Here is a 13,826-nt window from a genome sequence, read left to right on the forward strand (position 1 = left end):
CGCTTTTCGCTTTTCCCTAATAATATCTGAACATTTTAATTCAATTTCAAAATCGTTATTTTTCAATACTAAGCGTTACCAAACCGTTGTTATTATTTTTATCAGTGGTCACTGAAAAATTTATTTCTTACTGTATGCAAATTCGCTATAAATGGTTCAGGAACCTATGTTTTTAGATATGTTTTTATACTTTATATTAATGAATTATACACTTCCATGATATTACTATATTTTTTAGTAACAAACATAAATGTAAAATGTTATAAAAAATCCCAGAAGGAAAAGAGAAGTGGAGCACTGGTCGGTCGTTATCAATTTGACAGTATAGACTATATAGGCAATAATAAATTATTACGACAGACAATTCTAATTTCTAAATTAAAAAAATAGTCCACATTTGTCTAAGAGCGCTTAACTATTGATTTTCATTAAAATTTTTTTTAACTGTTAGGAAATTTGAATATTGAAATTTTAAAAAAAAGCTGGTAAGTCGTGGATGTCGCTCTGCTGTACAGTAGGTTACTGTAATGGATGGGATTAAATTTGAATGCAATGATAGGTATCATTGTATACGAAAAACGATTCTGAACGGAGATGATTTGTCAGTCTAGGATATATTATACTTAAATATTGTCATATATTCTATATTGAAACAAATATTTTATTTTTCAATTAAGACGCATTTTGCATAAGGCACGGTTAATCAATTAGTGTAATTATCATATAGTTATCATAATTCATAATACTTTATATTATCATAGATATACGAATACCTGGTTTGAGGATAAATCGTTATCATTACGCGATTTCATATAAATTTAAAACTCAAACGCTCAAAACATTTTTCCTATAATGACACTTCAAATTTTCTCTATAGCTATTTGAAGCAAAACTTATGGAAAACTTAGTGTTGTATTTTTAATCCTTAGTTATAAACGCAAAAAATTTTATGATTTTTCAACTTCAAAATTACTTGCAAATTTTCGCGTTTTCGACAGATTTCGTAAAATTTTGAACTATAAACACTTATTTAAAAAAATCGTGACATACGATTTTTAATTTTTTTTAGCTACAATAAGAACAACTCATAAGGAACCTTGTATTAAATTTTCAAGTTTTTTTGGTCGTCCAAAAAAAAGTCAAAAATTTTTGAAAATTAAACTGTATATAGATTGCACTACCATAAACATTTGGTGAAAATTTCAAGTATTTACAGTGATTAGTTTTTGAATTACAACCATATAAAAAAATCGATTTGGTCGAAAACTGATTTTGCGTAAAAATTCCCGTTTTTCTGTCATTTTTTTTTTTTGTTTTTCTCGATTTTTTTGAAAACTGTTGGAAAATGTTTACTTTTGACCTCTATAATGCACCAAGGATCTTCACTTTTACATCGGAAACCACCCCCAAAGTTTGAAATCGAATCATTATTTCGACTAGTTATGCTGTACAAAGACACAAAAAAAAAAAAAAAAAAAAAACACACACATCATTGTAAAATCAATACATTCATCACTTCGTTCAGAATCTAAAAGTTCTATCTTTGTCAATAGTATCTAATATATAAAATCATAAAGATGTTGTTTATGACTAGTTTTTTATTTTACGAAAATCATTAAGAGAATTTTTTAGTTTTAATAGCTATTTTTTCTCTCTGGCCGCGCTCAACATAGACAATTTGCATTTACGCAGAATAATTTTTTCTATGTTTTTAAGTAATCTCAAAAAAAATCACCCATTACAAAAAATATATAGAATAATATTATTGAGTGATTGACATATCGATTTTTCTAAATATTGTCTCATTTAAACATCATTTGAATTTAGAACATTTTTTTGTTTATTTGTAAAATTGAATAACAATAAAATATAATATCGATATGCCATTCCCTTAACAATATTATTCTTTATTTTATTTTTTGTAATGGTTGATTTTATTCAAAAATTATTCAAGGATTACTTAAAATCATAGAAAAAATAATTCTGCATAAATACATTTTGTCTATGTCGAACGTGGGCCAGAGAGAGAAAACAAATAGTGCGCTAACATCCTCTTAACAATAAATTAATTACAACTAGCTGCTATAAAATCATTGTAGCTCCGCTTGAAATATATACATTTTAAAAAGTGTTATATAGATCAGTAATGTACTTCATGATGCAAGACTCATTATAAGTGCCTACTCATACAGTGGCAGATTTGAGGGTGGGGGGGGGGGGGTCGACGTGGCGATTACCCCTCCCTAGGGAATTTTTTTACTTAAATTATAGCGCCGTATGATAAAATGAACATGAAATTCTTAAGTCATAGTTATAACATTAAACTCATAAATAAATGATACAAAAAAAGGTACTTTTTTAAATATGAAAATCGGAAATATGTATTCAGTTACGTCTTTGTTATTACTTATCAATCAATAATACCTATTCGCCCCCTCCTCAAATGATCTTCAGATCCGCTACTATACTCATATATCTTATAACAGATTTTCTTCTCCGTGAGAACTTTTCGTAAAACCATACCAACCATATATTATATTATATTCAGTTATTGTCGCACGAAATTGTGCGTAATATTATACATAATTTAATTTTTCGTTGTCAATTGTGGAATTTGTGCTTTTATAAATACATAAGTAGTTATTATTGTTAATTTTGATATTGCATCAGGCAATAAAATTAAAACCATATAGTGTTGTATCATATTCACAAAGAAATTCTAAATTCAAGGTCAGTGATTACTGACATTTTATTATTTGGAAAATTAATGAAATAAGCATATTCACGTAAAATATTTCTGTTTAACCGTTCCCCTTCTTAATTTTTACATTACTATTTTAGATTCTGCACGAAGTGATGAATGTATTGATTTTACAATGATGTGTGTTTTTTTTTGTGTGTCTGTGTACAACATAACTAATCGAAATAATGCTTCAATTTCAAACTTTGGGGGTAGTTTCCGATGTAAAAGTGAATATCCTTGGTGCATTATAGAGGTCGAAAGTTAACATTTTCCAACAGTTTTCAAAAAAATCGATTTTTTTATATTGTTGTAATTCAAAAACTAATCACTATAAATACTTGAAATTTTCACCAAATGTTTATCTTAATGATATCTATATACAGTTTAATTTTCAAAAATTTTTGACTTTTTTTAGTTATTTATAGACCACTGAAATTTTCAATTTTTTTGAGAATTTTTTTTCAAAGTGCCGGTAAAAAATGTTTGACGACCAAAAAAACTTGATAATTTAATACTAAGATTCTCATAACTTATCCTAATAGTGATTAAAAAATTATAAGAATACATAGGCACAATTTTTTTTTATGAGCATTTATAGTTCAAATTTTTACGAAATCTGTCTAAAACGCGAAAATTTGCAAGTAATTTTGAAGTTGAAAAATCATAAAATTGTTTGTGTTTATAACTGAGGATAAGAAATACAACACTAAGTTTTCCATAAGTTTTCCTTCAGGTAGCTACAGAGAAAACTCAAAGCATCATTATAGGAAAAATTTTAAGTGCGTTTGAATTTTAAATTTTTACGATATAGCGTAACGATAACGATTTATCCTCAAACGATTTTAAATATTTGTTATTATTCAAAAAGTTAAGTCGTAGATACTCTAAAATTTCACCAGTTATTTAGATTTTTCAGATTTTCTTTACACGATTTAATTTTCGAAATATTTTGACTATTTTTTAGATATTTATGGACAACTGAAATTTTCAATTTTTCTGAAAAAAGTGTCGATAAAATTTTTTTCAAAATACTTAAAAATTTAATACTAAGTTTCTTATAAGTTATTCTTATAGTGATTAAAAAATTATAAGAATACATAGGCACAATTTTTTTTATTAGCATTTGAAATTCAAATATTGACAAATATGTTTCAATTTTTGACTTCAGTACTCGATCAGAAAGTGAATCTAGTTGGTACTTTGGGGGTCAAAAGTCTAAATAATCGGGATAAACAAACTAAAAATTAAGCGAAAACCAGGAAATTTAACGTACAATCAGTTTTCGACAAAATCGATTTTGATTTTTGATGTAACTTTAAAACAAATGACCATTGATACATGAAAAAGTTCACCGAATGTTTATAAAAGTATATTCTATACACCATAAAATTTTCAAAAATTTTTGACTTAAGTTTAACTATTCATAGGTATATACAATTTTCGATCATTATTAGTTTTTTTAAAATTAATATCAATAAAAATTTATGTTTTGGGTATAAAATCTTGAAAATTTAATACAAGGCTCTTAGCATATTGTTACAATAGCAGTTGGAAAATAAAAAAAATTCAGTCACAATTTTTTTTATAACCATTAAAATTTTGAATTTTGACAAAATACGTAAAAATCACAAAAATTGGCAAATTGTTTTAAGCTAGAAATTCATAAAAAATGTCCTTTTTAAATCTAAGTTTTAAAAATTTAATACAAGATTCCTTACTAATTTGTCAATCTTTATCACAAAAAAAGTGTCCACCGGAAATTCAAATTAAATTTTTATTAGAATTAGAATTTCAAATATTGACAAAAATTCGTCAAAACCATGAATATTTGCAAATTATTTTGTAGTTCAAAATTCATAATATTGTTTGTATTTATATCTAATGTTATAAAATTCAACACTAAGTTTTCCATAAGTTTTGCTTCAAATAGCTATAGAGAAAATTTGAAGCGTCATTATAGGAAAAATGTTTTGAGCGTTTGAGTTTTAAATTTTTATGAAATCGCGTAATGATAACGATTTATCCTCAAACCAGGTATATGTATATCTATGATAATATAAGGTATTATGAATTATGATAACTACATGCAATGTTTTTGGAAAAATTGATTAACCATGTCTTATACAAAATGCGTCCTAATTGAAAAATAATATATTTGTTTCAAAATAGAATATATGACAATATTTAAATATAATATATCCTAGAGTCCTAGACTGACAAATCATCTCCGTTCAGAATCGTTTTTCGTATACATTGATACCTATCATTGCATTCAAATCTAACCTACCCAAGTCAGAGGTCCACCCCACCACTTAATGTACAGCAGAGCGATACCCACTTTCCCGCTGTTTTTTTAATGAACCTTAAGATTTTTGATATTACATAACTGAAACAATTTTAAAATAATTATATTAGGTATATGCGTTAGTTACATGGTTAGGTATGTGTGTTTATTGTTTAACTATGCACACATATATACGTTACAATTAATTTTATTCAAAAAAAGCTTTATAAAATAAAGTATAAGTAGCTACGAGAGCAAATCTATTTTTCATTCATTCATATTCAACAAATAAACAAATTAATGAACATGAATATAATTGAAAATCCAGTATCCTACACTTTTCGTAATAATTATTTAATATATTATTCAAGTTTATGACCAATAATAATTTTTATTATATTATTGCGTATTTAAAAATACCAAATAATTTTTTCAAACTAATTTAAATTTTAGTATATTCATACTGATAATAAGTCACTACCTATAAAGCTACAATAGGCACAATAGTAAATTAATTAATTGTATTTTGATTGAAACTATGGAATTTAAAATCTATTCACAATTTATTTCAGCCACTAAACACAATAGCTTCCGTATTATTTCCAATACTTGTACATGAATATATTTTTATTATTCTGATTGATTTGTTAATAAAATATTGTTCTTGACACCGATCTTATTTTTAAAAATAAATTGTTATAGTTGAACTATAACTTGAAATAATATTATATATTAATTATTCATGTTAAATTGTCCTTGGTCATACTTAATTTTAACTTAAGTGATACAATAATGTATTATTTTATCTTATTCATAAATTTTAATACTTGTATTATTCATTAGTCATTATTCACTCATTACTCATTAAATTATAAAGGTTAACTTCACTGCAATGCCATACGCAGAATTCGTTTAGGGTTGGGATTGGCGTCACCTTGTCAGTTTATGCCACTGGTTCACATAGCCATAAGTTATTTGCTCAATGTATTAAAATTGTTTAAACATTTTTCATACAATTTAACCCTGTGTATATTTAATAATTATATAATTTCTAGATTATTTGAACAAACAGACATGTCAGTGAAATTATGTTACGACTTATGCAATCTATCTTCCTATATTTTTTTTTTTTATTATTTAAGCCGCAACAACTAAGATTATTGGCATATTGTACAATGTAAACATTAAATTAGGTGCTAGATAACATTATGAGTATTTAAGTACAATGTGGATTATTTATAAAGGTATAACGTTAAAATATAGAGGTACAGCATTGGAAGTGAGAGAAAGATGAAGAGAAAAAATAAAAACAAAAAAAATAATACAAAGTACAAAATAGATACAGATACAAATACAAATACAAATGTCAGATAAGGTTATACAATTTGGTTATTTTAAGAAACTTTATGATTTTGACAGTATTTTCATGATCGAGTCCACGTGCTTCATATAGATGCTCACTATGCTCAGGTATGCTTAAGGCTATTCTGGTGTCTGTGTAGTTTCGACAGTATAGGAGGATACTTCCTATATTATCTAATTAGATAATTAAAACGAATTCTCCAATTATTAAGAGATATAATTTATTTTAAGATTTCCCATTTGGTTTTTGTAATTTTGTAACTGAGTAACTGATTCTTAATACTAATATTATTGCACAAGGCTTTTACGGCGTCTGTCATTAAGATCTCTTGGGATTAAAATGGATCTTACCCTTATTATATTCTTATGTAGTTGTGTTATCAAATATTATTTAATTTTACTCATTGTCGTTGTACGTGTTGGGTCATACATTTCTTACACGGCTCTCATACAAGCTGTTGTTCTCTAAAAGCAATTTTGGTTCCTCTTATTTTTATCTTACATTCAGATCCACCAATTTTAGATTCTGAGCGGAGCGAAGAATGTATTGGTTTTTTATTTTTCTTTTTTATTCTGTAAATACTTTTTCTCCCTCTAAACTTGCTCAAAAGTATCAAGTATAGCATCTTTTCTGAAAGGTAATGTTCTTGAACTGGTACTTTAGAGAAGTCATTTTTCGATTTTCGAAACGGTATTCGAAATAAAAGTGATTAAAAGAGAAAACCGTACGATTTCACGATTTTATAATATTAAATAATTACAGACGGCGTTGTTTTTTTTTAAATTATAACAATATAATTAACATAGTATTATCCTATACTGATAAACAGTCTCCACTCTAAATCGTTTTTCATATGTAATGATATTACATCATTGAATTCAAATTTAATACCATCCATTACAGTAACCCACTTGTAACCTACTGTACTGCAGAGCGACATACACTTACTTACCCGCTTTTTAATAACACTTTTATAGTTTCAGACTACCTATATGAGCGTGAAGTTTATTTGCATCCTACAACGATCAAATTATTCCTGCCGAAAACTTTACTTATAACTAAACCAACTATCCAATTCCTATGCTATAAATATGCTTTAAAGTTAGTGAGACCAAACTTTTGGTTATAGCCAAAGTTAATATTAAATGTAATGGTGTAAAAACTAAATGTTACCAAAAACAATTTTCTAAACATTAATTTTGATAAGCAACTTGCTGGAAGTTCTCATCATATACACTATTTGAAGATAAATTATTCAACTATAGAAATCGCTTACACATCACATTTACTGTTCAATTCTTCAAAACTAACTGCAAGACATAAGTATAGGGTGGGGGTCATTAAGAAAATTAAATCCATCTAGATTTCAAACTTTTTAATCCAAAACTCCATCTAATTTTTACTTTCCTTTATCATATAATAGTGATAATACCATTGAGTATAGAATATAGATAGATATAGCTATATACACTCAATTATAATACCTATGTTGCAGGCCTAATCCTCAACTCCGATATTGCATATGCATATCTAAAAGAAACAGCTACTTATATCATCACTATTCGATGATCTAATGTAATATTTATCCTTCAATGGAAAAATGTAGGTTCCTACAACTGTAAGAACTATGCCCAAAAACAACCAAACACTCCGTAGTCGTCCTAAAAGACGCTTTTACCGTGAATACTGATATAAAATATAGATTTTGCTTCACTTCACTTACGCTTATTGTATGTTTTATGCTGTATATTATAAATCAGTAAAACGGTATCTTATAATTCCCGTTACATCGTTACATAACTATACCTATACTTTTTGAATTATAAAAAGCAAGTGTCAGGTATTAAAAAAAATACCGGAAAATGTTCAGTTAAAATTATTAAAGGAAAAGCGAAACGTGTGCATGTTATTATAAATAATAGTATAATATAATATAGATACAAAAAGGGAAAATTGTCAGTATAAAATTAAAACCTTATAATAATATACTAAAATTGTATGTATAGTGAGAAAGCAATGTGTGATGGCGGACATCGCCATTCAACCGGAAAAGACGACGCCATCGATAATTCCATTAAAGTGATAGACTGATATGTCGATGGCTAATATGCATACTGAGGGTACTTATATTTTAGTTTATAAATCTGAGATTTATCGGGTGATAAGTGCGAGTCTAGGTGAGAGTAGAGAGCAGCTCTGGATGCAATGGCTTAGGCACTAGGGCACTTGGCTATACTACTATTTCACTACCAAATATCAACTGGTGCGCTGAACACGTTTCCGAAAACACAGTTCAACGACTGTAAGGTGTTGTACACTATTTCGGTTCCATTAAAGGATTTAACGAACGATTAAATAATTCGCGGTATTACGGTATTGCCACTGAATCGATTAGCCCATGAGGCCATGAACATTTGAATAGGTACTTGAATTATTGATAGCATTAACAACACAATGGTGGTTACCGGACGTCGGCATTGTAATGAAGTTATAAAGACAATAATAATAAGTCGAATATATGGTACGCACATCACGAAACGTTTCCTTCTTCAAATCAAAACTGCTCACGTACAAAACAATAGTAACGCCGTTATTTAATATTATAGGTATATCGTATAGCAGGCTAATACGGCTAATGTTACTATGACGTTACTAATGAATATATAATTATTATAATAAGATTGAAAATGTATTCATAAGCTATGTATACCAACTGTGTCTTAGTTGTTAATAATTTACTGATTAAGTTGATTTTGTGATTTATAGGCTGACATTGATGAGTTGTGTATTGTGTCGCTACTATCAATGGACATTCAAATGTTTGACTGGCGGGCTTTTGGTCAGAATCTACCTAATTGGGATAGTTGTAATGCATTCCTTAATCATTCTACTTGTGATGGTTTTGGTGAATCGAAGTGCCCAGGGTGCTATATACGACACAAATGCTAGACGTGTCGTTCCACATCTACTAGTGGCTAAGTATGAGTTATTAAGAACGGCTGACCAACTTGGATTTTTTTCATGTCATATATTTATTATTTTATAGAATAATTTTACTCATACCAGAGATTGCATTAAATGTGTTAGGGACTATATGGACCTATACAAATTGTATACAATGCGATAATGAACACTTTACGAGTACTGTAGTGGAAAGTAAATATAATTCATTGTGTGTTATTAATTTTAATTATTATAATAAACTAATGCATTAATGATTAAACAATTTATTGATTATTTTAGTTGGAGTACTATTCAATTGGGTCATGTTGGGAGGTTTGATATTCGTACTAGCCATGGTGTTAGATCCAGTTGGATCGCTAAAACTTCAAGAAGGAGCCAACAGTAATATAGATGCAGATATGTTGTTACACCGAAAAGTCACCCGTATTTGGGTGAGACGCTTCAGATGGTTCTTTTGTTGGTTGATTAGAGATGAACATTCGCATGAAGCATTTTCGCAAGCAGCTGGTCAGTAATATAGACCTTAAATCACACATTTCAATAAATAAGACATATTCTATTAAATTATATTTATTTCTTATTTTTAGGATTAATGAGTTCTATGTTTAGAAATACAGATATTGTTCCATCAGACTTTATTGCTGGTTTTGTATTATTGAGAGTAAAACAAAAGCGTGAGTCTAGAGAACAAAGACGACTTGCACTCTTAGCTGAGCAAAGATACAATTGTACCTCTAGTAAGTCAAAATAAATTCATACTAATTAAATAATTTTAAACGATTTAATGTTTGTATTTCAGTTGTAAATGAATGTTTTACTGGAAAACCAAATTGGATGTGTCTTAAAAAAGCTAGGCATTACCTCCAATTATCGGTTGCTATTTATGGTTGGCCGTTCTTGATTTATCGTTATTGTATAACAGGATTATTTAAAATGATGCCAAAGTTTTTTTGTTGTGCTTGCTTTAGGTAAATTATTCATTTATATTTCAACTTTAGTAAATCAATCATAATTAATTTTTTGCATAGAACTAAGCCAACTGTGGTCAAAGAAGATAACTGCTGTCTGTGTAACTTTGCAGCAATTCGATACATGTCAAAATTACATTCTAAAGATATTTTGTTTGCTTCATTTGTCAACCATATATTTGAACTACCATTTTTTGTAACTGTTGATCACGAAACCAGTAGTATAGTAATCGCTATAAGAGGATCATTATCGATGCGAGATATATTTACGGATTTGACTGCCATAGTAGAAAAATTAGACGCTTGTGGTGTTCCACCTGACAGCTATGTAATATTAATAAATCTTAGAAATAACTAAACTAGCTTTATAAACATATGTATTATTTTAATTTAGGCTCATAAAGGAATGTTATGCAGCGCAAAGTATATTAAAAAGGAATTAGAAGATTATAATGTTATAGAAAAGGCCTATACAAATTTTCCAGAATACAATCTTGTAATCACAGGTATAAACACTACGATTTTAACTACAGTAATCACTCTATAATTCGAAAAACTCCATAAATCGAACTTACCGTAAAGTCCCCTGAGAAAACCTCTATAATTAGAAGAAAATATCTTCCGGTCTCTTTATTAATTCAAAATGTCTGTTGGTGGTGTACTCTCCATAATTCAAATTTTTAGTCCGCAAACCTCTATAATTCGAATCAACATTTTGCTATCAGTAAGTTATAGACCAGATTGTGGCCAGAAATTTACCACAAAAAAAATATAACAGATTTCTTTAATATGCAAAATATAATAATATAATAAATAAATGTCAATTAATAATTGTAAAATATAATATTTTGTATTTATAATAAATAAATGTAATATGTGCATACATACAATTTTTCATATCTTTTTAATTTTAATTAATTTTTTCCCCTCGATTATTTGACGACTCGGTAAATCGAAAACCTCTATAAATTAAATTTTTAATTCGGTCCCTTGAATTTCGAATTATCGAGTGACTACTGTATAAATAAATTTGGCAATTATTTACTTATCATAAATGAATAATGTTCAATATATTTAATGTGATCCTTAGGACACAGTTTAGGCGCAGGTACTGCAGTGCTCTTAGCATTTTATATGCGGCCTCTCTATCCTAATCTCAAAGTGTATGCTTTTGCTACACCAGGTAATTAACTCAGTTACTGTAATCATTGTACTAAAATTACTAATTAAATCTTAAACATTAATTTTAGCTGGATTATTGAGTCGGGAAGCAGCACGAATAGCTGAAGAGTTCACTTTGTCCATTGGTGTTGGTGATGATATGGTTATGCACATGACAATTGATAATGTTGAAGATTTACGGACAAACATGGTACAAGTTCTACAATCATGTAGATTACCAAAAGTAAGGTTATTTTTTAATATTTCATATTCACATTATTCCATCGAGTAAATATAGGTTTTTATAGATAAATATTGAAAATGTAAAACTACTATTTATGATTTATACTTTTATATAAATCTGATATCTATAAATCAATTTAAAATCTTAATAATGTCATTTTTCTAAAAAGTTATTTTATAATATTTTGTTTTTAGTACAGGGTATTTTTAAATGGCTTTGGCTATGCATTATTTGGTGTTCCATCGAGGGACCTTGAATCTACATGGCGCCATCGGGCTACTTCAGAAATGCGTAACTCTCCACTACTATCTATGCATTCACCTGTTCTATCTATGATTACACAGAATGATGGCTTCCCAACTGATACTATTAGTAACCATCATCTAGTCCCTACCACATCATCATATCCTAATGAACAACCAATTTCTATTTCACCTACTTATAATGTAATTATGCCCTTTACACCTATTCAATTTATAAGAAATGTGTATTTTATTTAAAACATTTAGTTTTAATTAATATGAGAACCTTTATGTGTTATTCTTAGGAATTTTCAGTCAGAAGGTACTCAAAAATTCGTTTGTATACTCCTGGTCATATACTACACATAACTAAGAAAAAGAAAAGTAAAGAACAAAAAAAGGCTGATAAGTATGTGTCATATGCAACAAATGGAATTTTGTTTTCACTTTTCACAAATATTTCTTTGTTATACTTAAAATATGTAACATACCATAAACATGTTTATTTTGATTGTTTATAGAAAATCTGGCACAAACAGTAATGAGTATAATTATGAAATGCGATGGGCTACACCTGAAGATTTTAAAGAACTTAGAGTAATGCCTCGTATGCTATTGGATCATTTGCCAGAAAATGTTTTAAAAACTCTTGACAATGTGCTTGAAGAACAAAGAACAGAAATCGGATTTGATTTAGCTCAATTAACTATGATCTGAATACTAAAAAACAATTATTTACTTTTAAAACTAGAACTTTATTAAGTTCATGCTCAAATTCCTCTGTCCAATAATACAACAAGCTAAGTTATTGTTAAATCTATAAGTATAGTAAATAACAAAATTGTAATTTATATTTAAGAATTAAATATATTTGATAACATTTACTTAAAGGGGAGTGGGGCATAATATATTCCTACAAATATTGCAATTACAGTATTTTATGAATTGATGGTCTGATTACTGTATGAAGTGTGGTTGTTTATCTTAAATTATTTTTAGCATCTCCTTGAATATAGTCTTGATTTATTTGATTAAGAAATTCATATCAACAAGTCAATCTCTAAATGTCAAAAATAAAGTTAAACTTCTTTAGATTTGTATAAAATCTAATAGTACATTTTTTCGATTTAGGGTTAAGTATTATTATTATTATGATTATTGTTTTTACTACTTTTCATTTATATTATTGTTTTTATCATTATTTCATATAATTTAAATCACTGTTTTGACCTCAATCCCTGATGTTTTTTATTTCAAATTTTGTGTACTCCTATACAATTTTATGATTTTTATTTCAAAAAATCTTGATAGTATTATTATTTATATGTATGTATACACTATACATGTATACTGATGTACTTAATTCATTGAATCCATTCAATTGAAATTTTATTCTGTTTGTTGCCAATATATAAATTGGTTAACAGAACTAATAATCTGTGATAACATGTATGTCTTAAGAAAGAATTTTACTGATAAGCGTATATATTTAAATAAATTATTATATTTTTTGTAATACATTTAGAAATTATATTTTATTTACATTGGCCTGATTTATATAAAATATAATATATGTTTTATTTTTTTTTTTTAATTACAGTATTTTTATAAATATGAAATGTTAAATTTTATTGTATTCTATTTACATTAAGGAAATATGTACATTTCTATATTTTTTTACTTTCTCAATTTGTATAATGAAATCAATACGCTCCTCAGTACTTATCCTTATTACCATAGTAACTATTATAAACAAAGCAATAAACTGTAACTGACATCAGCTTGTTTCACTTGCATAATAAAAGAAAAAAATAATATTAATTTATACTCATTTCATTTATTAATTTTTTTTAAAGT

General features: G+C 27.4%; 1 protein-coding gene across 2 annotated transcripts in view; it reads left to right on the forward strand.

Moving 5' to 3' along the window:
* Positions 1-13,790, forward strand: part of inaE (inactivation no afterpotential E) — a 31,746-nt gene extending 17,956 nt beyond the window's left edge. For both annotated transcript variants that reach the window (XM_015524831.2, XM_089222478.1), the window contains 12 exons: positions 9,157-9,369; positions 9,437-9,546; positions 9,634-9,861; positions 9,942-10,091; positions 10,154-10,322; positions 10,383-10,650; positions 10,717-10,828; positions 11,413-11,505; positions 11,573-11,727; positions 11,922-12,173; positions 12,275-12,378; positions 12,491-13,790. In XM_015524831.2, coding sequence (XP_015380317.2) covers positions 9,157-9,369; positions 9,437-9,546; positions 9,634-9,861; positions 9,942-10,091; positions 10,154-10,322; positions 10,383-10,650; positions 10,717-10,828; positions 11,413-11,505; positions 11,573-11,727; positions 11,922-12,173; positions 12,275-12,378; positions 12,491-12,686 — 2,050 coding nt within the window. In that variant the 3' untranslated portion in view covers positions 12,687-13,790. The remainder of the gene's footprint in view (positions 1-9,156; positions 9,370-9,436; positions 9,547-9,633; positions 9,862-9,941; positions 10,092-10,153; positions 10,323-10,382; positions 10,651-10,716; positions 10,829-11,412; positions 11,506-11,572; positions 11,728-11,921; positions 12,174-12,274; positions 12,379-12,490) is intronic.
* Positions 13,791-13,826: the final 36 nt, after the last annotated feature.

This window comes from Diuraphis noxia, unplaced genomic scaffold (assembly GCF_037042655.1).
Source record: "Diuraphis noxia isolate RWA-SAM2 unplaced genomic scaffold, SU_Dnox_SAM2 contig0003, whole genome shotgun sequence".
NCBI classification, from domain to species: Eukaryota; Metazoa; Arthropoda; class Insecta; order Hemiptera; family Aphididae; genus Diuraphis; species Diuraphis noxia.